Source organism: Rhinopithecus roxellana, chromosome 8 (genome assembly GCF_007565055.1).
Source record: "Rhinopithecus roxellana isolate Shanxi Qingling chromosome 8, ASM756505v1, whole genome shotgun sequence".
Classification (NCBI taxonomy): Eukaryota; Metazoa; Chordata; class Mammalia; order Primates; family Cercopithecidae; genus Rhinopithecus; species Rhinopithecus roxellana.
Window position 1 is genome coordinate 15,891,218 of NC_044556.1, and position 25,397 is coordinate 15,916,614.

Below are 25,397 nucleotides of genomic sequence, written 5' to 3' on the forward strand. Positions count from 1 at the left end.
TCCAGAGCTCGCCAAAGCCAGTCTCCCGTCTGCCCTGGTTCCTGCCTCGTGTCTGATTTCTTTGTGGCGTCGGTAGTGTCTGCCCTCTCAGCTGTGCCACATCTGGAATCACATCTGGTGAAGCAGCCTGCAGGTCCTGGGGCGGAAGGCAGCCTCCTAACCCAAACATACTGTTCTCTGAGTCTCGGTGGGGCCAGAAGGGCTCCTGGATGCCCTGGGGCCTGGCAGAGGCCCTTCCTGCAGCTTTGTGGCCCAGGATATCCTGTTTCTCTGGCTGATGGTCAAAACCTTTCCTTATTCTTTATTTTTTTAATCTTTTACTTTTTGTAGAAACGGGGTCTCGCTTTGTCACCCAGTCTGGTCTCAAACTTGTGGTCCCAAGCCGTCTCTCTGCCTCGGCCTCCCAAAGCACTGGGATTACAGGCATGTGCCAGCATGCTCTGACGCAGACTCTTTCAAGATGTGCGCTAAGCAGGGACTTCAAGTGGGCCTCAGCCCAGGGCAGCTTCTCCATGACTCAACGGCGATTTCCTCCACTGGAGGCTGCCTCTGCCCCAGCCTCTCTGGAGCGCCCGCCTGCACCCCCTCCTCTGGGTGAGGCCCTTTGACCCGCCTGAAGGCAGGCGGCAGCCCAGCTTGCTGCAGTGAGCTCTCTGTCCTTGACAATGAAAGCCAGGGTGTGGAGGGTCCCAGTCGCTCTGGGAGATGATCCCCCTCAGCAACCTGGGGTTTTCTTGCTGCTCCATGACACGCCTCATTCAACCCCACCTTCCAGGCCACTGTGGGTGTCCTCTCTGCAAAGGGCTTCTCCTGCTGGCCTAGTCCCCATAGAGAGCTGCGGCCCAGCTCCTGCCAAGTGTCACAATGTGACGGACCCTTTTTAGTGCCAGGAAGCAGGCTCGATTGCCTCCTTGTAGTGGTGAGGCTCAGGGGTCAACTAGCCTGGCCTGGCATTGCGCAGGCCCAGAGCACAGGTGGAACCTGGTCCCCTGAGTCTGGCCCCCAGTACCTCCCGACTGGACTCTGTGGAGACTGGGATGGAGTTTGGCTGTCTTTGGACCAGCTTCTGGGTCCCCAGCTGAGCCACCTGGAGCCTATTATCGCTCTGTTCCTTGGTTTCCCCTCTTAAAAATAGGACTAAGGTCGACCTGGAGAGTGGTTTGAGCACTAACCAAGGCCCTGCATAGCCAACACCTAAGAGTGCTTCCTGGGGCTCCATAAATCACAGCTTCAAAGTCTTGGCCCACGGGAGAAGAAAGACTGGGTGAGCTGGCCCAGCAGACAGTATGTGGAGCAAGGGGACTGGTGCAGGCCAGTTTTGTGGCTTTGCACTGTGACCCCCCCCCAACCAACCCCGTGCTTTTCATAATTATCCGCTAAGCTCCTGCGCTTTCTGGGGCTGTGGAACCCCAGCTCACATCTGCTGTCTCTTTTGTAGTGTACAAAGCCCTGGCGGTGGCAGCTGATTAGCATGGATGCAGGAGACATTTGCATGTAATAGCTCCCAATGAAGGGGGTGCCCCGTGTCTTTTTCAGAAAAGCCAAGCTCTTTCTTTGTCTTGGCCTTCTATTCCTGGGGTTGCCCTTCGCACACCCCGCAACTGAAGGGACTGTCGCCCGCAGGCCAGGACTACAAGGGAAGCTGTCAACCCCTGAAGGTGGAGCTTGGGGACCAGCCTTTAGAGGGAGCCCCCTACTGAGTATCCCCCAGGCCTTTGACTCAAGAATCTCCACGGTGATTTATGAGGTTTGAGTGTCCTCAGTTCAGGGGGCTTTCTCCAGAGCCCACCTAGATGGGGCGCGCGTTGAGTGCTCCGTCTCCTGAGATCTGACCGGGCAGCCCAGGGCAGGGAGAAAGGGCAGCTGCCCCAAATAGTGCTTGGGGGCACCATGGAGGCCTTGGCCTACCTGAGATACCAACAGGACACCCCTAGATACCTCTCCCCTAGGTGGCCGCCTCTCAACTCTGCCCACACGCCTCCCAGCGTCTTGTCACTGCGCAATTTCAGAATTTTTTTTTTGAGATGGAGTCTCGCTCTGTCGCCCAGGCTAGAGTGCAGTGGCACGATCTCGGCTTGGTGCAAGCTCTGCCTCCCCGGTTCAAGGGATTCTTCCGCCTCAGCCTCCCTAGTAGCTGGGACTACAGGCATGTGCCACCACGCCTGGCTAATTTTTTTTTGTATTTTTAGTAGAGACAGGGTTTCTCCGTGTTGGCCAGGCTGGTCTCGAACTCCTGGCCTCAGGTGTTCCCGAAGTGCAGGGATTACAGGTGTGAGCCACTGCACCCAGCCTAAAAATTAGTTTTGTGTGGTAGTACATACCTGTGGTCCCAGCTACTTTGTTTTATTTACATATGTATACATGTATATACACACACATATATACACATACATGCATATATATACACATGCACGCATATATACAGATATGTATACATATGCGTACATACACACATACACATGTATATACACACATGTATATGCGTGTGTGTGTGTGTGTGTGTGTATATATATATATACACACATGTATTTTTTCCCCCTGGTATAACTCTATTCTACCTGAAGTCCCGGCTGCTTAGGAGGCGGAGGTGGGTGGATTGCTTCTTGAGCACAGGAGGTCGAGGCTGCAGTGTGCTGTGACTGGGCGGGCCATTGCACTCCAGCCTGGGTGACAGAGGGAGACCAAAAATGAGGAGTGTTCCCAAGCAGTGTGTGAAGCTGATGCTCTGTCAGCCATGTGCCAGATGGGTTGGGTCCCGGGGTGGCCACCTGGGGGACAGGGCCAGGCACCTGTTCTGGGCCCGACATGGCCTTGTGTCTAGAACTGTCTCCATGGCTCCTTCTCTTGACCCTTTGCCTTGAACTGGAGCACTCTGGGGACACAGGGACCAAGACTGGTGTTTTGTGCCAATGCCACACTACTGTGTGCCCATGGGTCTTGGGCCAGGCATGGGTGGATTCGTCCTCATGGCTACCCACTGAACTACATGTTATTTTATTTTTCTAGACGCTAAAGCTGAGGTATCGGGAGGTGATGGTCCCTTGCTTGCAGGTGGCAGAGCTCAGGTTCAAACCTGAATCTTACTGCTCCTGGCTCGTTTGGGAAGCCTCCCTTACTGGAATGCAGGTCAGGGAGCCCCGCTGCCCTTGGGCTGACCGCCCCACCTCCATCACAGCCACAGAGGGCGGCGGGGTGGGTGCCAGGCTTGCTCTGGGAGATTCCAAGCTGAGGAAAGCAGGGCTGTCCGCCAGCCTCCAGCTGGGTCACAGAAGAGGCTCAGGGCCTGTTCCCACTCCCCTCCCCCAGCCAGCAGCGTCCAAAAGGATGTTGGGGGGGTGGTCCCCCGTCCAGCCTGCCCACCCTAGGGAGGGGCCCAGACAGCTTGCGTAGACGCCGGCTCTCCTGCCCCCAGCCTTCGCCATTGCCTTTTGTCTGGCTATCTTTCATGTACAAGGGAGAAATTCAAACCACTCAGGAGGGTGTAACATGAAAAGTCAGTCTCTCCTTCCCTCCGCACTGCCCGTGACCTTTGGTTTTTCAGGCACATACAAGCGTGCATGCATAAATCTCTCCTCGAATCTGCTGGGCTTCACGTTATGCACGTTCACACAATGGCAGAGGAGGGTGCGGGTTGAAAAGTATGACTTGCTTCCCAGAGGCAGCACTGAAGTCACTTTATTGTGTTTCCAGACAAGCCCCATGAATGCAGAGTAGTGCACAGCCACTCCTCCCTCTGTCCCTTCCCCGCCCATCTGTACACCTGTGGTTCATAGGTTTTACACCACTCTGTCTGTCCCTTACCTTGTGGCTTGGTCATTTAACATGTCAGTGTGTACAGATGGAAATCGATTTCTTTTAATTTCTCACATCTTCATTTATTCATTCTTTCATTAATCCATGGATATTTCGGTTTTCTGCTTTGGGCGCCTTCAGATCTAGGTGTATCTCTGCAAGTAGAGCTTGTAGCATACATAAGGCCCTGCAAAGGGATTTCTGGGCCGGAAGTTTTTGATCAGTTGCTCAGACATAGCTCTGATGTGCTGGGGCAGTGCCCGTTCAGAGCCATGGCTGCAGGGCTCCTGGACACCCAGCTTCAGTGCTGGAGCAGGGTTGGGATTCGCCCAGAGGCCAGGGTTGGGCCAGAGGAGCCCAGGGTGACCTGATGGTCCTCAGATACCCGGGGCTGGGCAGCACCGTGGAACAACTGCTCCAGAGCTTCTCCGAGGACGACATTGGAGGATCCGACTCAGGTTACGGCAGGAGAGGGAGGCCAGGCCGGGTTAGGGTTCTAGGGTTTGGGATTCCGGACGACATTGGAGGATCCGACTCAGGTTACCGCAGGAGAGGGAGGCCAGGCCGGGTTAGGGTTCTGGGGTTTGGGATTCTCTTCCGAGGCTGGCATTGATCTGTTGCTGATGATGGTAATAGCAGCTGCTCTTGTTTATGAAGTACTTAACACCTACCGCTCCCTCCGTTACCTGGGAATCCTCACTGCAGGGAGGGGTTTTCGTTCCTATTTTGTGCCTATTTTATTTTATTTTTTGAGGCAGAGTTTTGCTTTTGTTGCACAGGCTGGAGTGCTATGGCACAACCTCTGCTCACTGCGACCTCTGCCTTCTGGGTTCAAGCGATTCTCCTGCCTCAGCCTCCCGAGTAGCTGGGATTACAGGCATATACCACCATGCCTGGCTAATTTTTTTTTTTTTTTTTGAGACTGAGTCTCACTGTATCACTCAGGCTGGAGTGCAGTGGTGCGATCTCGTCTCACTGCAACCTCTGCCTCCTGGGTTCAAGTGATTCTCCTGCCTCAGCCTCCTGAGTAGCTGGGACTACAGGCGCCCGCCACCATGCCCGGCTAATTTTTTTATATTTTTAGTAGAGATGGGGTTTCACCGTGTTAGCCAGGATGGTCTCGATCTCCTGACGTTGTAAGCTGCCTGACTTGGCCTCCCAAAGGGCTGGGATTACAGGCGTGAGCCACCGCGCCCGGCCATTTTATAGATGCCCATTTTTAGGTGCCCATTTTCTAGGTGCCCATTTTATAGATGGGGCTCCTGAGGCCAGGGGTGAAGGCAGCTGCTAGTTCAGGGGATCCAAGCCCTGCGGGGCTCTGCTGCACATGGGCTCTGACCTAGTGAAGTTCCAGGATGGTGCCCTGGGGCCGGGCTGCCAGGCCCTCCACCTGGGTTATGTCACCTCACCCTTTTGGGATGTGTCAGGGTGGCCGTTGGATAGATGAGGAAGCCAAGGTCAGGGCCGAAGAACAGCGGGTTCGGCCCTGAACCCAGCCCCTCCCTGATAAACCCAAGTCCTCCTTGATGCCAAAGCCCATCCTTTATCCTTTCAGTCCTTCCCTGCTAGGTCATCTCTGCTGCCTCTTGGGCACATGGGCACCAAGCCACACAGGAACGGGGAGAAGCTTCTGGTGCCCACAGTGTGGAAACAAGGTCACCGCCGCCAGGGCAGTGGGGCCTGGCTCAGGTGTCGCCTCCTCCCCAGTCTGCCTGGAATCTGAATTGGGTTGGGCCCGGTCCACGTGCGTCAGCTCCCGTGCTTTCCCTCCTTTCAGCACTTACTGCCAGTTTCTGTTGTCCATCTCCTCACTGCCCTGCTGGGTGCTGTCTGCCTCCCACTGTGGAGTCCCATCATGGGAGGGCCGGGGGTGGCTCTGTGGTTCACCGCCAGGTCCTCTGTGCCTGCATGTGGTCCAGGCGGAGCAGGCTGAGCAAAGAGATGCCAGCCAAGTGGGCTTCAGAAAGCATGTTTTTTTCTGTACCTGTGGGATGGGAGTTGGCCGCGGGGGAGCGGGGGGTCTCCCTCTTTTTACCTAACTCTCCTCCTTTGATTGGTAATATTTTCCTCTGGAAGGTGAAGAGCCCATGTCGTCTTTAGCAGCAGGAGGCAATTTAATAAAAGATGTACCATTTGGACGACGGCTTCTACAGCCACCAGCTACTCCCCCGCCCCAGGTCTGCTGAGATAAATAGCTTTAATTATGCCTCCATTTGGTGGCTACAGTTGTGTTCCCCCTGGAGATGCAAGAGCTTGAAATGTGGCCTTTCTCCCCCCAGCTGGTGCTGCTGCTTTTCTTCTTGCCCTCCACCTCCTTGTGTTTTCTCTCTCTTTTTTTTTCTTTCTTGAAATGGGGTCTCCCTCTGTCGCCCAGGCTGGAGTGCAGTGATACAATCTCAGCTCACTGCAGCCTTGACCTCCCAGGCTCAAGGGATTTTCCTGCCGCAGCTTCTCACATGGTTGGGACCACAGGTGCACACCACCATGCTCAGCTTATTTTTTTATTATTATTTGTAGAAGATGGGGTCTCACTATGTTGCCCAGGCTGATCTCAAACTCCTGGGCTCAAGTGATCCTCCCGACTGGGCTTTCCAAAGTGTTAGGATTACAGGCATGAACCATTGTTCCCAGCCAGCCTCCTTGTTCTCTGTCTGCCAAAGAATGTGGCTCTGATGTCACGATGGCATGGGAGGTTCTCTTTTTTTTCCTTTTTGAGAGAGAGTCTTGCTCTGTCACCCAGACTGGAGTGCATGATTTCTGCTCACTGCAACCTCCGCCTCCCAGGTTCAGATTATTCTCCTGCCTCAGCCTCCCAAGTAGCTGGGATTACAGGCGCCCACCACCACTCCTGGCTGATTTTTGTATTTTTGGTACAGATGAGGTTTCACCATGTTGGCTGGACTAGTCTCAAACTCCTAGCCTCAAGCGATCCACGTGGCTTGGCCTCCCAAAGTGCTGGTATTACAGGTGCAAACCACTGTGCCCAGCCTAGGGATGGGAAGTTCTAAGGGACTCCAGGTCCCCCTGACCCAGGTCTAACGAGCCTCAGGGGCCCAAGGATCCCCTGCTTGTTCCATTGCTTTCTGGAAGCAAGGGGGAGGGGCAGCAGGTGAATAGACAGTGCTGCTGTGTGGCCACCTGATGCTAAACATCTCTGCATAGTGAAGCCACTTCCCCAGTCAAGGCCATGCTCACGGTGAGGGCAGACTAGTATTCTGACCTGGACACCTGGACCCCTGCACCCACTGCCCCCTGTGCTTCGGGAAGAGGCTGGGCCTCCCCTACCCCTATCCCGGGGAGGGCATTCTGATTGGTACCCATGAGTGCCCCTTGTGTGCTAGGTACTGTGTGGGTCATGCCCAGAGCCCTGGATCTGCACTTTGTGAGGCTGTCAGGTAGGCATTAAATAAGGAGCTGCCAGGCAATGAGGGCTTGTCTGGGAAATGCTGGAGGACCTCTAGGAGGAAGTGACAGGGAAGCAGGGGAAGGCGGGAGGGTGATCTCTAAGGATCATCAGAGGCCAGAGAGAACCTCTGCCCATGATCTTGACTGGGAGGGAGTGTTGAAGGCCAGCAAGGTTTGGCTGGAGTGACCCAAGGGGCAGCAGTGAGACTGCGGACACCGGCAGAGGGCTGGTTCCAGAAGGTGCTGGGGAACCATGGGGCGGTGTGAGGCAAGAGCACAGCAGGCGGGTTGTGTTAGACACTGTGCGGCTTGAAGGGTGGCCTGGGAGATGACTGAGGCATGGTACGTCCCCCGGGACCATCTGCTCAGTGAGACCCTTGAGAGACGTGTCCCTGTTCTTCCAAGACCCTCCTGCATGCTGGGTAGGACCCAGGGTTGCCATGGAGCTGCTGCTGCCCTGCCCACCATTCTCTAGTGCATTTTTTTCAGGTCTGGGGCTAGGGAGTCCTTGTACCTTAGAGTCCCCCAGATTCTGCTGCCCTGGGAGGCCAATAAGGAGGGGATGTGCAGGGTGCTGACTCTAAGGCAGGTGGGGAACAGCAGCTGGTCCCCCAAGAGCTGCCCTCTTCCTCACCCGCATTGGCTCCTGCCTGGCCAGCCATAGCCCTTGGCTCTTGCCTCATCCTGTGTGGCGGGGGGGTCTCTCCCCACCCTGCGCAAGGTCCCTCCCAGTGCTGCCCAGAGCCGAGCCACCAATCCACTGGGGCCTCTTGCAGTCCGTCCACAGTGCCCCTACCCACATCAACCCACCTTGCACGGGGGTCTGTCCCAGCAGCCTCCCAGGGCTCACTGCACACTGTCTTTGCCACCCCTGATTCCCTGTCTTCCCTGTGCTCTTCCCCTCACTGGCAGATCTGTCCCTAGTCTCCTTCCCAGGCTGGGTCAGGTGCCACCTACAGAGTCCACCACCTGAGGATCCCTGTCAGTCTGCCACTCGGCTGTCCTCACCGCCCCTAGGATGGGGAGCGTGTCTCCATTGCCCAGTGCCTGGTGAACAGATAAGGAAGTGTGTGGCGAGGACGCTGAGGGTCCAGCCTCTGCTCTGCACTTGTAATCCTGCTGGGTTTTGCAAATAAAGCTTTATGGGCACACAGCCATGCTCACTTGTTTACATATTGTCTGCTGCAAGGCAGAATAGAATCATTGTAGCAGAGATCAGATTCCCCGGGAAGCACACAATATTTACTATCTGGTCCTTTACACAGAAAGTCAACCAAACCCTGCTCTAGGAGGCGCAGAGACGTCGGCTGGTGCATTTGTGAGGAATGGGGATGCCAGTGCCAGTCACCTCGGCCACTCTTGCTGTGTGACCTTGAGCAAGATACTTAACCTCTCTGAGCAAATAAGGGCATAGTGAGAGTAGATACTCCCAGGCGTGATGAGAAGAGGAAACGGGTTAGACATAGGCACTGGAACAGAGCCTGGCCCTTAGAGTGTTGTCACTCTTACATCATGTGACATCCCAGCCTCCGCAGGGTGTGGGCAGGCCTGGCTCATGGCAACTGGGGGTTTGTGACCTGGATTCACATGGTGGGGGGCTGCTTCCTGGGGAGCAAGAAAGGCTGCCTCAAAGATGGGGCAATTTTTCTACCCCCTTCCCTGCAATTCCAGCCCCTCCTCCCTTGGCCCCACAGCTTCATCAGGGCAGTAAGCGGGCAGGCCAGCGAGTAGCCGCAGGGTGGGTCCAGGGGTGGCCGAAGCGTAACACTCAGTCCAGGTTCGTGTTCTTCACGTTCCCCATTGGAGACTCCACCAGGAGATTCCAGTCCCGTTCCTTTTACTGCAGGGTAAAAAAATCCTAGCTCTGGGCCAGGCACGGTGGCTCACACCTGTGATCTCAGCACTTTGGGAGGACGAATCACCTGAGATCAGGAGTTCGAGATCAGCCTGGTCAACATGGTGAAACCCTGTCTCTACTAAAAATACAAAAATTAGCCAGGTGTGGTGGTGCACGCCTGTAATCCCAGCTACTCGGGAGGCTGAGGCAGGAGAATCACTGGAACCTGGGAGATGGAGGTTGTGGTGAGCTGAGATTGTGCCACTGTACTCCAGCCTGGGTGACAGAGTGAGACGTCTTCTCAAAAAAAAAAAAAAAAAAAAAAAAAAAAAAAAACAGTCCGGGCGCGGTGGCTCAAGCCTGTAATCCCAGCACTTTGGGAGGCTGAGACGGGCGGATCACGAGGTCAGGAGATCGAAACCATCCTGGCTAATACGGTGAAACCCCGTCTCTACTAAAAAATACAAAAAACCAGCCGGGCGAGGTGGCGGGCGCCTGTAGTCCCAGCTACTCGGGAGGCTGAGGCAGGAGAATGGCGTAAACCCAGGAGGCGGAGCTTGCAGTGAGCTGAGGTCCGGCCGCTGCACTCCAGCCTGGGCAACAGAGCGAGACTCCGTCTCAAAAAAAAAAAAAAAAAAAAAATACCCCAGCTCTGCCCTAGCCTCAGTTGGCCTGAAGTCACCACAGCTTCCTGGCTCCAGAGTCTGCTTTTTGGTCACCCTTGCCTGCTAGCCCTGCAGCCTGTCCCCTACCTCTCCTGGCCACGTGCACACAGTCCCCAACATGCGCCAGCTGATGCAGCAACAGTGGTGCTTTTTGGATTAGTCTCTAGAGGCCAACACAGAGGGCCTTTCTGAATCCTGGGGTCCTGCCCCCTTCCCCAGTTCCTATACTGCTCCTCCCCAGCAGAATGGCTGCTGTGGGAGGTGGTTACTGGCCATGACAGGATGCCACAGTGAGTTTCCCATGGGCAGGGCTGCATCTGTGGTGAGCACTGAATCGCCACTGCTGGATCCAGACGCCTGTGCATCTCGGGCCCCAAGGCTCCCTCCTGTCCTCCTCCTGGGGTGCTGTTCGCGAGCCAGGAGACAGGCTGTGCATTCTCTGCCTGCTCACAGGCGACCCTGGGCCAGGTGTGCAATGGCCCACTGGGCCCATAGTAGCAGAGGGAGGGGAGAGGAAGGGAGAAAGTGGGAACGGCATGTGCAGAGGCCTGGGGCCTGGCCCATGTAGGGACTAGAGGGCTGAGTATGTCTGTGGGTAGGGGCCCAGGCGGGGACAGCCATGAGGAATGATGGGCACGGAGCTCAGAGGCTCGGGTGTCTCCCCAACAAAGGGAGGAACATGGTCTAGCTTGTTGTTTTTCTTTTTTCTTTTTTCTTTTTTTTTGGTTTGTCAGTATTTCCCAGGTGTCTTCTGTGTGCCAGGGACTAACCTGGGGATAGAGCTGTGACTTTGAGAAGCTGCTGGCTCTGCGGGCTTCAGCAGCTGCTGCTGTGATGAAGCGATCCACTTGCCCTCAGCCCCGGCGTCTTTGGCCCAAGCCCAGCCCCAGCCCTGGCTGGGCACAGCCAGGCTTCACTTGGCCACAGGTCCTGTAGTTGCCTGCCCGGCGCCAGGTCAGAGAGGGGCACCTCAGGCAACTGGTTGGGTTGCCAGGCTGCTTGGTAAACAGGCCTCCCTGCGCCCACTTGCTGTCGCCCAGGCATGGCCAACAAATCGACAGTATCTCCTGCCCCAGGACGGGTATGAGCGTGGGCACCTTGCCAAGGTTGGATGTGCCTTCCTGGGACCCACTTACAGCTGGGAGCACCTTCTCTTGGGGCCCCTGTGGGTGTGGTGAGGCTGTGAGTCTAGGGCAGTGGCCTGCTGACACCCTCCTCCTGGCAGGGGCCTCAGGAGGTTCCTCCATGCCCTGCCCTCTCAGGAGGGCGGCACCTGGCGAGAGAGTCTGGCAGGACTGGCTGGGTGTGGCCGGGGAGCTGCCCTGCAGGTCTCATATCTGCAGGCCCTCATACCTGGACTTGTCAGTTAGGAAGTTTTCTTTTTCTTTTTCTTTTTGAGACGGAGTCTCGTTCTGTCGCCCAAGGCTGCAAGTGAAGTGGTGCCATCTCGGCTCACTGCAACCTCCGCCTCCCAGGGCAATTCTCCTGCCTCAGCCTCCTGAGTAGCTGGGATTATAGGCACCCCCACCACCATGCCTTGTAATTTTTGTATTTTTAGTGGAGACGGGGTTTTGCCATGTTGGACAGGCGTGTCTCAAACTCCTGGGTTCAGGTGATCTGCCCACCTCCCAAAGTGCTGGAATTACAGGCGTGAGCTACCACACAGGCCCATTTTTCTTTTTCCATTGAAGCACAATCACACCTGTAATCCCAACACTTTGGAGGCCAAGGTGGGAGGATCACATGAATCCCAGGAGTTTCAGACCAGCCTGGGCAACAGAGTAAGAACCTCATCTCTACAAAAAAATAAACAAAATTAGTCAGGGATGGTGACATGTGCGTGAGGTTCCAGCTACCCGAGAGGCTGAGGTGGGAGGATGGCTTGAGCCTGGGAGGTCAACAGCTGTTGTTTTATAACATGAAATCAACCCTTTTACAATGTTGCGTAACAATCGCCTCTGTCTACTCCCAAAATATTGTCATCACCCCAAAAGGAGACCCCACATCCGTTAAGCAGTTGCTCCCCATTCCTGCCTTCTCCTAGCTCTCAGCCACCAGCACCGTGCCTTCTGTGAATATTTCATACAAATAGAATCATTTGTGTCTGGCTTCTTTCGGTGTGATGTTTCTGATATTCATTCATGTTGTAGCATGGCTTAGTGCTTCCTTTATTTTTATGGCTGAATAATGTTTCATTTAATAATAAACCGTGTTTATCTGTTTGTCAGTTTAAGGACATTTGGGTTTTATTTCTATCTTTTGTCTGTCGTGAATAAGTACTGCTATGAATGCTTGCATACGAGTATCTGTTGGTTTTGTTTTGTTTTGTTTTGTTTTTGTTTTGAGACGGAGTCTCGCTCTGTTGCCCAGGCTGGAGTACAGTGGCACGATCTCGGCTCACTACAAGCTCCGCCTCCCGAGTTCACGCCATTCTCCTGCCTCAGCCTCCCGAGTAGCTGGGACTAGAGGTGCCCGCCACCACGCCTGGCTAATTTTTTGTATTTTTAGTAGAGACGGGATTTCACCGTGTTAGCCAGGATGGTCTTGATCTCCTGACCTCGTGATCCGCCCGCCTTGGCCTCCCAAAGTGCTGGGATTACAGGCGTGAGCCACCGTGCCTGGCCTTTTTTTTTTTTTTTGAAACGGAGTCTTTGCTGTGTTGCCCAAGCTAAAGTGCAGTGGTCCTATCTCAGCTCACTGCAACCTCCGCCTCCCTGATTCGAGCAATTCTGCCTGCCTCAGCCTCCTGAGTAGCTGAGACTGCAGGCACGCACCATCACATCTGGCTAATTTTTGTGTTTTCAGTAGAGATGGCATTTCGCCATGTTGGCCATGCTGGTCTTGAGCTCCTGACCTCAGGTAAGCTGCCTGCCTCTGCCTTCCAAAGTGCTGGGATTACAAGCATTAGCCACTGTGCTTGGCCAGCTGTTTGTTTATTTGTTTGTTTGTTTGTTTTGAGACGGAGTCTTGCTCTGTCACCCAAGCTGGAGTGCAGTGGTGCCATCTCGGCTCACTGCCGGCTCCGCCTCCTGGGTTCATGCCATTCTCCTGCCTCAGTCTCCCCAGCAGCTAAGACTACAGGCGCACGCCTCCACGTCCCGCTAATTTTTTTGTATTTTTAGTAGAGATGGGGTTTCACCGTGTTAGCCAGGATGGTCTCGATCTCCTGACCTCGTAAACTGCCCACCTAGGCTTCCCAAAGTGCTGAGATTACAGGCGTGAGCCACCGCACCTGGCATTTGTTTTTGCTTTTTTGTTTTTATTTATTTATTTATTTATTTATTTATTTATTTATTTATTTATTTATTTTTTGAGATGGAGTCTCGCTCTGTCGCCCGGGCTGGAGTGCAGTGGCCGGATCTCAGCTCACTGCAAGCTCCGCCTCCTGGGTTCACGCCATTCTCCTGCCTCAGCCTCCCGAGTAGCTGGGACTACAGGCCACCTCGCCTGGCTAGTTTTTTGTATTTTTTAGTAGAGACAGGGTTTCACCGTGTTAGCCAGGATGGTCTCGATCTCGTGACCTCGTGATCCACCTGTCTCAGCCTCCCAAAGTGCTGGGATTACAGGCTTGAGCCACCGTGCCCGGCCTGTTTTTGCTTTTTTTTTTTTTTTTTTTTTTTTTGAGACGGAGTCTTGCTCTGCCACCCAGGCTGGAGTGCAGTGGCCGGCTCTCAGCTCACTGCAAGCTCCGCCTCCCGGGTTGACGCCATTCTCCTGTCTCAGCCTCCCGAGTAGCTGGGACTACAGGCGCCCGCCTCGTCGCCCGGCTGGTTTTTTGTATTTTTTAGTAGAGACGAGGTTTCACCGTATTAGCCAGGATGGTCTCGATCTCCTGACCTCGTGATCCGCCCGTCTCGGCCTCCCAAAGTGCTGGGATTACAGGCTTGAGCCACCGCGCCCGGCATGTTTTTGGTTTTTTAAAGAGATGGAGTCCTGCTATGTTGCCCAGGCTGGAGTGCAGTGGCTGTTCACAGGCAGAATCATAGCTCACTGCAGCCTTGAGCTCCCAGGCTCAAGCAATCCTTCCATCTCAGCCTCCTGTGTAGCTGGGATCTCAGGCATGCACCACCATGCTCAGCTAATTTTATTTTATTTTTTAGATATGGGATCTTGCTATGTTGCCCAGGCTGACGCTGAACTCCTGGCCTCAAGTTATCCTCCCATCTTGGCCTCCCAAAGTGCTGGGATTACAGGCATGAGCCTCTGCCCAGCCCTGGCTATCTCTTTGTTGTTGAGTTAAAAAAGTTCTTGGCCCAGTCCAGTGGCTTATGCCTGTAAGCCCAGCAGTTTGAGATGCGAGGCGGACAGATCACATGAGGCTAGGACTTCAAGACCAGCCTGGCCAACACGACAAAACCGCGTCTGTACCAAAAATACAAAAATTACTGGGTGTAATGATGCATGTCTATAATCCCAGCTACTCAGGAGGCTGAGGCACAAGAATCACTTGAACCCAGCTACTCAGGAGGCGGAGGTTGCAGTGAGCCAAGATGGCGCCGCTGCACTCCAGTCTGGGCAACAGATCAAGAATCTGTCTCAAAAAAATATTTAGGCCAGGCACAGTGGCTCACCTCTGTAATCCCAGCACCTTGGGACGCTGAGGCAGACAGATCACTTGAGCTTAGGAGCTCGAGACCAGCCTGACCAACATGGTGAAACCCCGTCTCTACTTAAAGTACAAAAATAAGCTGGATGTGGTGGTGCACACCTGTAGTTCCCCCGCTACTCGGGAGGCTGAAGCAGGAGAATCCCTAGAATCCGGGAGGCAGAGGTCACAGCAAGCCAAGATTTTGCCACTGAACTCCAGGCTGGGCGATGGAGTGAGACTCCATCTCAAAAAAATAAAAACATAATAAAATGAGATTAAAAATAATTGTTGTTTTTTTATTTTTATTTTTATTTTTTATTTTTTATTTTTTTTTGAGGCGGAGTCTCGCTCTGTCGCCCGGACTGGAGTGCAGTGGCCAGATCTCAGCTCACTGCAAGCTCCGCCTCCCGGGTTTACACCATTCTCCTGCCTCAGCCTCCCGAGTAGCTGGGACTATAGGCGCCCACCACCTCACCCGGCTAGGTTTTTTTGTATTTTTAGTAGAAATGGGGTTTCACCGTGTTAGCCAGGATGGTCTTGATCTCCTGACCTCGTGATCCGCCCGTCTCGGCCTCCCAAAGTGCTGGGATTACAGGCTTGAGCCACCGCGCCCGGCCTTTATTTTTATTTTTATTTTTTTGAGATGGAGTCTTGCTCTGTTGCCCAGGCTGCAGTGCAGTGGCGTGATCTTCGCTCACTGCAAGCTCCACCTCTTGGGTTCACGCCATTCTCCTGCCTCAGCCTTCTGAGTAGCTGGGACTACAGGCGCCTACCACCATGCCTGGCTAATTTTTTGTTTGTTTTTGCTTTTTTGTTTGTTTGTTTTGAGACAGAGTCTCGCTGTGTCACCCAGACTGGAGTGCAGTGGCGTGCTCTCAGCTCACTGCAAGCTCCACCTCCCAGGTTCAAGTGATTCTCCTGCCTCAGCCTCCTGAGTAGCTGGGACTACAGGAGCCCGCCACCACACCCAGCTAATTTTTTGTATTTTTAGTAGAGACAGGGTTTCACCGTGTTAGCCAGGATGGTCTCGATCTCATGATCCGCCCACCTTAGCCTCCCAAAGTGCTGGGATTGCAGGCATGAGCCACCGTGCCCAGCAAATTTTATTTTATTTTATTTTATTTATTTATTTATTTATTTTTTGTATTTTTAGTAGAGACAGGATTTCACCGTGTTAGCCAGGATGGTCTCAATCTCCTGACCTCATGATCCACCCACCTTGGCCTCCTAAAGTGCTGAGATTACAGGTGTGAGCCACCGTGCCCAACCTTTTTTTTTGAGACAGGATCTTATTCTTGTCACCCAGTCTAGAGTGCAGTGTTGTCATCTCTGCTCGCTGCAGTGTCAACTTCCTGGGCTCAGGTGATTCTCCCACCTCAGCCTCCCAAGTAGTTGGGACTACAGGCACACGCCACTACACCTGACTAATATTTATGTATTTTCAGTAGCGACGGGATTTCACCATGTTGCCCAGGCTGGTCTTAAACTCCTGGGTTCTAGTGATCTGCCCGCCTCCCACAATCCTGGGATTACAGGTGTTAGCCACCAGGCCTGACCCTAAAAGAGTTTTTTTTATATATTCTGGACACTAAATACTTAGCAATAGATGATTTGCAAATAGTTCTCCTAAGAGTTTTCTAGTTTTAGCTCTTATGTTTAGGTCATTGCTCCATTTGAGTTCTGTTTTATTTGTATATGGTGTGAGGTAGGAGTTTAACTTCATTCTTTTCTCTGTGGTTATCCAGTTTTCTTAGCAGGGTTTGTTGAAGGCGCTGTTCTTTCCCCATTGAATGTTCTTGGAATCTTTGTCAAAAATCAATTGAGGATAAGTGTAAGGGTTTATTTCTGTACTCTGATTCTGTTCCATTGATCTGTGTCTCCATTCTTTTGCCAGTACCACTACACTGTTTACATTACTGTACCTGCATAGTAAAATTTGAAATTGAGACATGGAATCCTCCAGGTTCATTCTTTTTCAAGATTGTTTTGGCTATTCAGGGTGATTGGGAACACTTGTGCCATATTTGCACTCACGTTGTTGTTGTGATGGGCTATTGAAAAGCAAGCTACTGATGTCATAGGAATTTGCCATAAATACTTCCACATATGTTTTCTAAGAACAAAGGCATTTCTTTACAAAACCACAATGCCATTGTCACATCCAAATAACTTAAAATTATGACATATGTATTCCACACTCACATTTTCCTAGTTGTCTTTTTTTTTTTTTTTTTTTTTTTAGTAGGATCTCACTTCTGTTGCCTAGACTAGAGTGCAGTGGCACCATCATAGCTCACTGCAACCTCAACCTCCTGGGCTCAAGCGATCCTCCCACCTCAGCCTCGCAAGTAGCTGGGACCACAGGTGGGAGCTACTCTGTCCAGCTCCCCAGTTGTCCTTTATTTTTTTGAGACAGGGTCTTGCTCTGTCACCCAGGCTGGAATGCAGTGGCACAGTCAGCTCAACTGATCCTTCCACCTCGGCCTCCTGAGTCCCTAAGACAACAGGCACTTGCCACCACGCCTGCCTAATTTTTAAATTTTTTTGTAGAGAATAGGGTCTTGCTATGCTGCCCAGTCTGATCTCCAACTCCTGGGTTCAAGTGATCCTCCTGCCTTGGCCTCCCAAAGTGCTGGAATTAGAGGTGTCGGTCCAGTCTCCCCAGTTGTCCTTTATAACTTTTTAAAACATTTTTCATGCGGCTCCAGCCCAGGGTCCCACTTTGCATTGCATTGGGCACTCCCCCCTTTCTTGTCTCCTGCACTTTGGAATAGCTCCTACCGTTTGGTCTTTCCTGACATTGGCCTGTTTGAGGAGACCAGCCTGGTTGTCCTGTAGCCTGCCCAACAACCTGTCGTTTTCTGTTGTCCCTTGAAGATGGGACTAGGTCAAACATTTTTGCCAAGAATACTACAGATGATGCACCTGTCCCACTGTAGTACGGCAGGCAGGGGCACAGTGCCTGATTGGGCCGGCCCGTTCCTGGCATCGCTAAGTTTCACCATTTGGCTGGAGTGGAGTGGCCACAGGTTTGTGGAATGAATGACTAGTAACAGCTATCATGATGGGTACAGGGAGACAGTGTCGTAATTCACTAGACAACTGCCCCGCCATTAGCCCCATGTGACGGTGAGAACCCGAGTTCCAGAGAGGCTGAGGGACCTGCCTGTGTCACAGTGAACAAATGGCATGGGTGGGGTGTGAACCCGGCGGTCTGGCTACACTGGCCCCATGCAGTCACTGCACTGCACCCATCCAAGAACAGAAGGGCTCAGCCGAGTGGAGCAGAGGCAGCTCCAGCTTGAAGCCCTGTGGGTTGGCACCGTGCCTAGTGGCCCTGTCTGCCCATCTCAGCCTTCACCGTCCCCCTGTCTCAGCCCTGGTCATCCTGAGGACACAGACTGTATCCCTGCTGTCTGATCAGCCGCTCCCTTGTCCTCAATGTGGGCTGGGCAGGCAGCGCACCCGGCAATGCTGCCAGGGTGGTTTTGTGACACTCCGGAAGAATCTGGGGGCACCAACGGGAGGCAGCAGGAGGGCGTCAGGGACCCGGGCTCAAAAGAAGGCAGCCGACAGGGCTGTACTGCTCACGCCAGCCTATCTTCTCTCATAGATGAAGATGTGTGTGTCTTTAAGTGCTCGGTGTCCCGAGAGACAGAGTGTAGCCGCGTGGGCAAGCAGTCCTTCATCATCACCCTGGGCTGCAACAGCGTCCTCATCCAGTTCGCCACACCCAACGGTATGTGGCCCTGCTTCCATTCCGGTGACACCAGCCCAGAGCCCTGGTGGGCAGGGGCATGGAGCCTGGCGAAGGAGTGGCCCATGCATCCTTGAGAATGCTCCGCTGCCCTCCAAACTGCATTCCCACATGCAGATATGTCCAGAGGACACTCCACTGCCTGGGTAGACGCTGGATCCCAGACCCTCCCTCATCAGCTCCTTAGCATCTTTTGGGGCTTGGCTTTTATGTCCCCACCTCCAAGAGGCCCATCCTGACCACCTGGGCCCAGTCTTTCTGGCAGTGGCCAGCCCTGGGCCAGCTGTGACTGAAGTTTAGGGGATGGAGTGAGATGAGGTCGTAGGGGCAGGAAGAGTTTGCTCAGGGCACAGAGAAGCCACCAGAGGGGTCTAACCAGACCCACCTTAGGAGCACAGGGAGACACAAGATTCCTGACTAGGGGTGGGAGAACCCCAGGTGGATGCAGCCGGAGTAGCAGTGGAGGTGTCAAGGGATGCCCAGGGCTGGAGACGGTCTGACGGTCCCGCCTCAGGCTTGGTTTACCAGAGCGGTGAAGTGAGCCCAGTGATTGACATGGGCTGGTGCAGGGACAGCTGGAGGTGGGGAGGCTGCCTGCCCATAGCCACTGCCAGCCTCCCCCTTGTCTCAAGGAGGCTGTGCAATGACCCAGATGTACCTCAGACAGTCTGAGCCCTCAGGGCCACCTGTGTGAACCTGCCACGCCTGGCGAATTTTTTTGTAGAGATGGGTTTCCACTGTGTTGCCCAGGCTGGTCTCGAACTCCTGGCTTCAAGTGAGCCGCCGCCTCAGCCTCCCAAAGTGCTGGGATTACAAATGTGAGCCACCGCGCCTGGCCTTTTTTTTTTTTTGGAGAAAGAGTGTCACTCTGTGCCCAGGCTGAAGTGCCCAGGTTCAAGCAATTCTCATGCCTCAGCCTCCCGAGTAGCTGGAACTACATGTGTGTGCCACCACGCCTGGCTAATTTTTGTATTTTTACTATAGTAGACATGGAGTTTTTCTTTCTTTCTTTCTTTTTTTCTTTTTTGAGATGGAGTCTTGCTCTGTCGCCCAGGCTGGAGTGCAGTGGCGCAATCTCGGCTCACTGCAAGCTCCACTTCCCAAGTTCATGCCATTCTCCTGCCTCAGCCTCCTGAGTAGCTGGGACTACAGGTGCCTGCCACCACACCCGGCTAATTTATTGTATTTTTAATAGAGACGGAGTTTCACCATGTTAGCCAGGATGATCTCGATCTCCTGACCTCGTGATCCACCTGCCTCGGCCTCCCAAAGTGCTGGGATTACAGGCGTGAGCCTCCGTGCCCGGCTGACATGGAGTCTTTTCATGTTGCTCAGGCTGGTCTCAAACTCCTGACCTCAAGTGGTCCACCCTCCTCAGTCTCCCAAAGTGCTGGGATTAGAGGCGTGAGCCACCACACCCAGCCGTTCCCATTCTTAAGACTTTGTATTTTAATATTTTTTATTTCAGTTCTGTCAGTTTTTAAAAGTTGTGCTAAAATATACATAACAAAATTTGGTCATTTTAACCCTTTTAAAGTGTGTAGTTTGGTAGCAAGCAGTACATTCACATTGTTGTGCAACTATCACTAACACTCATCTCCAGAACTTGCTCATCCTGAACTGTATCTTTTACTTTTTTTTGAGATGGAGTCTCGCTCTGTCGCCCAGGCTGGAGTGCAGTGGCGTGATCTCGGCTCACTGCAACCACCATCTCCCAGGTTCAAGCGATTCTCCTGCCTCAGTCCCCCGAGTAGCTGGGATTACAGGCACATGCCACTGTACCAGGCTAGTTTTTTATATTTTTAGTAGAGATGGAGGGGTTTCACCATGTTGACCAGGCTGGTCTTGAACTCCTGACCTCAGGTAATCCGCCTGCCTCGGCCTCCGAAAGTGCTAGGATTACATGCATGAGCAACCATGCCCGGCCATGTCTTTTAATTTTTAAAGAGATTGTCTTTCAAATATTGTTTTGTTTTTTATTTGATATAATTTAGTGGCTATCATTCTATGTTAATACATGTAGCTTTTAGTTTAGTTTAGTTTAGTTTAGTTTTGAGACAGAGTCTCACTCCGTTGCCGAGGCTGGAGTGCAGTGGCGCAATCTTGGCTCACTGCAACCTCCACCTCCCAGATTCAAGCGATTCTCCCACCTCAGCCTCCTGAGTAGCTGGGATTACAGGCACCTGCCACCACCCCTGGCTAATTTCTGTATTTTTAGTAGAGACAGGGTTTCACCATGTTGGCCAGGCTGGTCTCGAACTCCTGACCTCAAGTGATCCACTCGCCTCAGCCTCCCAAAGTGCTAGGATTACAGGCATGAGCCACCATGCCTGGCTCATTATTTCTGGTAGAGACAGGGTCTCCCAGGGTTTCCCAGGTTGGCCTCTTAAACTCCTGGGCTCAAGTAGTCCACCCGCCTCAGCCTCCCAATGTCCTGGGATTACAGCTGAGAACCACTGTGCCCAGCCAAATAGATAGACCCTGTTTTAAAGGGCCACATACCGTTGCATCTCGGGGAAGGGTAGTGATTGGTGATTCTCTGCCTTGCTTTTCTTTTCTATTTCTTGTTTTTGTTTTTGTTTTTTAACGTGGCAGGGTCTTGTTATGTTGCCCAGGCTGGTCTCAAAACCCTGACAACTGATCTGCCCACCTCAGCCTCCCAAAGTGCTGGGATTACAGGCGTGAGCCATGGCACCTGGCCTCTGCTGTGCTTTTCTGTGCCCCTGGGGTTTGTCTAGTCCCCTTTTACTGGACATTGCAGTGTCTGCTGCCCCCACACAGACGCTGCCCTGAGCTTCTGGGTGGACTTGGGCTTATTTGCCAGAGCTTTGACTCCCAGGCCAGTGGGCGTGTGCTTGAGAGAGCTTCACCAAGCTGCCCTTTGGTGAGGAATCCCCAGGCCCACTCCCACCAGACACCAGCCCCACATGCAGGATACCTGTCCTCTTCTCATATCAGTCCCCAGGGTGCAGGCATGGCTGCCCTTCATCTTTTCTTTAAACTTGGAAAATTGTTTTTCGGGGAAGAGAAATCACCAGCCCCATATGTTCAAGGGAGAAACGTCAGGACATATGGCCATCCAGAACCTTCCCTCTTAGATGACCATATGCCAGGTTGCTGACCGCCCCCCAGTGACTTGGCTTCCCTGTTCCAGATTTCTGTTCCTTCTACAACATCCTGAAAACCTGCCGGGGCCACACCCTGGAGCGGTCCGTGTTCAGCGAGCGGACGGAGGAGTCTTCTGCCGTGCAGTACTTCCAGGTGGGTTACACTCGCCCTCAGCCAGGCCGCCTCCCCCCGGCAGCCCCCCTGCCACCCGCCTGCAGGAGGCCACGCAGCACAGGGAAGGCCCACCCAAGTTCCCGTCCTGGCTCTGTCCCTTACTGGCCATGTAGCCTTGGGCAGGTTTCCTCCGCTGGCTGGGCCTCAGTTTCCTCATCTGTGAAGCGGAGATGCAGGTGCCTGCCTGAGAGGGTTGCTGGAAGGATCTGAGCACAGGTGGAGCTCAGGGCCACAGGCGTTGTGAATAACGGTAGAGCAGTTGCAATGCCCTGAGCGCTCCCTGCATGCCAGGCCCTGGTCTAAGCGCTGTCACGTGCACAGAAGCACTTGGACCCTCCCAACAACGCTAGGAGGTAAGTGCTATTATTGTCCCCATTTTACAGATGAGAAAACTGAGGCTCAGAGAGGTTAAGTGACTTGCTCCAAGTCACACAGCTATTATGCAACAGAGCCGAGATGGGAAGCCAGGTCTGCCTGATGCCAAAGCCTGTGCCCCTGCCCAGGTGCCACGCTGCCTCCCGATCGCCCGTTGTCTTACAGAGAGACACCACACCTCACCTGCCTGGCGCTCTGAGTTCTAGGGCTCTGTTCGATCCGCTTCTCTTCTCCTTTGGGGCCCTCCAGATGGGGCAGGTGGCCCCTGATGCCAGAAGCCTGCCTGTGGCAAATATTGAGTTCCCCTGGGTGGCTTCCAGGTCCAGGCAGCATCCAGCTGTTGCCGTCGGCTGCAGTGATAGTGGCGCTGTCCTCCTGGGGGCTGCCCTCTGGCTTCCTGCTCCCTCTCCTGGAGCTGCTAGTGGGGCCCAGGCAGAGGGTGCACGGCCTCCTGAGGGAGGTTTGTGCCTAAGATGGCCCCTTGCTCTATCACAGGGCTGGCCAGGGCCTTGACTGCCTCGTGCCACCATGTGCCCCGTGCCATTGGTGTGTCTCTGTTCCAGTTTTATGGCTACCTGTCCCAGCAGCAGAACATGATGCAGGACTACGTGCGGACAGGCACCTACCAGCGCGCCATCCTGCAAAACCACACTGACTTCAAGGACAAGGTGAGCGGCCTGTGCATGTGCCCACCTCTCTGCTTCTGCCTTTTTTTTTTTTTCTTTGCTCATTGATTTTATCTTCAAAAATCTCAGATTAGAAATGCATTTATCAGGGCGGGTGCGGTGGCTCAAGCCTGTAATCCCAGCACTTTGGGAGGCCAAGACGGGCGGATCGCAAGGTCAGGAGATCGAGACCATCCTGGCTAACCCGGTGAAACCCCGTCTCTACTAAAAAATACAAAAAACTAGCCGGGCGAGGTGGCGGATGCCTGTAGTCCCAGCTACTCGGGAGGCTGAGGCAGGAGAATGGCGTAAACCCGGGAGGCGGAGCTTGCAGTGAGCTGAGATCCAGCCACTACACTCCAGCCTGGGCGGCAGAGCGGGACTCCGTCTCAAAAAAATAAAAATAAAAATAAATGCATTTATCCCAGCTACTGTTGAGGCTGAGGCAGGAGGATCGCTTCAGCCCAGGAGTTTGAGGCTTCAGTAAGCTATGATTGCACCACTGCGCTCCAGCCTGGGCCACAGAGCGAGACTCTTGTCTCAAAAAACAAAAACAAATGCGTTTAATATATAAACTCACCACAGCATGTACATTATAGACTATCAGTTCTCTCCGAGACAGCTGCTGCCCCTCAGTATGAGGTCTCTTCTTCTAGATTTTTCCCTATGCAGACATCAGCGTATATTTTACAATTATTTTATTGAGCTGGGCAGAGTAGCTTACACCTCTCTGTGATTCTAGCACTTTGGGAGGCCAAGGCAGGAGGATCATTTGAGCCCGGGAGGTTGAAACTGCAGTGAGCTGTGATTGGGGCACTGCTCTCCAGGCTAAGCCCCAGCGCGAGACCCTGCCTCAAGAACAAAATTAATAAGTGAGCTTTTTAATATCACCAAATAACGTGCACTCATGATTAAAGAGAGAGAGCAGAGCAGAGCGTCTGTATTCAAAAATAGAAATCGGCCAGGCACAGTGGCTCACGCCTGTAATCCCAGCACTTTGGGAGGCTGAGGCAGATGGATCACTTGAGGTTAGCACTTTGAGACCACCCTGGCCAACATGGCAAAAGCCCATCTCTACTAAAATAGAATACAAAAATTAGCTGGGCGTGGTGGCAGGCGCCTATAATCCCAGCTACTCAGGAGGCTGAGGCAGGAGAGTCACTTGAACCTGGGAGGCGGAGGTTGCAGTTAGCTGAGATTGTTCCACTGCACTCCAGCCTGGGCAAGAGAGCAAGACTCCGTCTCAAAAAAAAAAAAAAAAAAAAGGTAGAAATGTAGTCCCTTCTCATCCCATTTGCCAGAGTTTTTAGTGTCTATCTTTTTTTTTTTTTTTTTTTTTTTTGAGATGGAGTCTTGCTTTGTTGCCCAGGCTGGAGTGCAGTGGTATAATTTTGGCTCACTGCAATCTCTGCCTCCCAGGTTCAAGCGATTCTCCTGCCTTAGCCTCCTGAGTAGCTAGGACTACAGGTGCATGCCACCACGCCCAGCTAATTTTTGTGTGTGTGTGTGTTTTTTTTTTTTTTTTTTTTGAGGAGTCTCGCTCTGTCGCCCAGGCTGGAGTGCCGTGGCCAGATCTCAGCTCACTGCAAGCTCCGCCTCCCAGGTTTACGCCATTCTCCTGCCTCAGCCTCCCAAGTAGCTGGGACTACAGGCGCCCGCCACCTTGCCCGGCTAGCTTTTTGTATTTTTTAGTAGAGACGGGGCTTCACCATGTTAGCCAGGATGGTCTCGATCTCCTGACCTCGTGATCCGCCCGTCTCGGCCTCCCAAAGTGCTGGGATTACAGGCTTGAGCCACCACGCCTGGCCAATTTTTGTGTTTTTGGTAGAGACGGGGTTTCACCATGTTAGCCAGGATGTTCTCGATCTCTTGACCTCGTGATCCACCCACCTCAGCCTCCCAAAATGCTTGGATTACAGACATGAGCCACCGCACCCGGCTTACTCAGTTTTTGTTTCCTCTTTCTGTTTTTTGGGGTTTTTTTTTTTTTTTTTTTTGAGACGGAGTCTCGCTCTGTTGCCCAGGCTGGAGTGCAGTGGCCTGATCTCGGCTCACTGCAAGCTCCGCCTCCCGGGTTCACGCCATTCTCCTGCTTCAGCCTCCCGAGTAGCTGGGACTACAAGCGGCCGCCACCTCGCCCGGCTGGTTTTTTTTTTTTTTTTTTTTTTTTTTGTATTTTTTTAGTAGAGACGGGGTTTCACCGTGTTAGCCAGGATGGTCTTGACCTCCTGACCTCGTGATCCGCCCGTCTCGGCCTCCCAAAGAGCTGGGATTACAGGCTTGAGCCACCGCGCCCGGCCTTTTGGGGTTTTTTTGAGATAGATTATCACTCTGTCCCCCAGGCTGTAGTGCAGTGGCACAATCTCAGCTCACTGCAGCCTCTGCCTCCTGGGTTCAAGCAATTCTTGTGCCTCAGCCACCCAAGTAGCTGGGATTACAGTCATGTGCCACCATGCTTGGCTGATTTTTGTATTTTTAGTTGAGATGGGATTCTGCCATGTTGCCCAGGCTGGTCTCAAACTTCTGGCCTCAAGCAGTTCGTCCACCTCAGCCTCCCAAAGTGCTGAGATTACACCCGGCCTGTTATCTCTTTTGAATCAAATGGAAGCCTGTTTTTTTCCTCCGAGTATTTTGGGGATCTCTCCACGTGGATCTTCCTCATCCAGCGTCTGGGTCATGCCCCTCTAGCATCGCTTACCATCCCAGAGGACGGTAGGCCCTGGGCCCCAGGGAGGGGTTGTCCTGACACAGGAGTGTCGGCCCCGGCTGGGCCATGCCGAGCCTCCTCCCGGCCACCGAGGTCTGGGAAGGGCATCCTCTGTTGGTGAAGTCCCTTCCCGCTCCCTGAGGATGGAGATTCATTTCCTGATTCATCTGGAGCTCTGAGCGGTACCCTGAGGCCTTCCCACCTGACGCCAGCTTCCCTTGCAGGCACTCACTGTGCCCAGAGCATTTGTCCTTCAAAAGCTCATGCCTATCACCACCAGGAATGTCTGCCCTTGGTCTGCTCATGTGGAAGCAATCCCACAAA

At 53.2% G+C, this 25,397-nt stretch overlaps 1 protein-coding gene across 4 annotated transcripts in view; it reads left to right on the forward strand.

The window, feature by feature from the left end:
* Positions 1-25,397, forward strand: part of CARM1 (coactivator associated arginine methyltransferase 1) — a 53,843-nt gene that overhangs the window by 16,635 nt on the left and 11,811 nt on the right. For 3 of the 4 annotated variants that reach the window (XM_030935968.1, XM_030935967.1, XM_030935965.1), the window contains exons 2-4: positions 17,901-18,026; positions 21,199-21,305; positions 22,265-22,369. In XM_030935968.1, the coding sequence (XP_030791828.1) occupies positions 17,901-18,026; positions 21,199-21,305; positions 22,265-22,369 (338 nt within the window). Of the gene's footprint in view, positions 1-17,900; positions 18,027-21,198; positions 21,306-21,709; positions 21,830-22,264; positions 22,370-25,397 lie in introns of those variants that run through there. The other variant, XM_030935969.1, reaches the window with a different exon arrangement.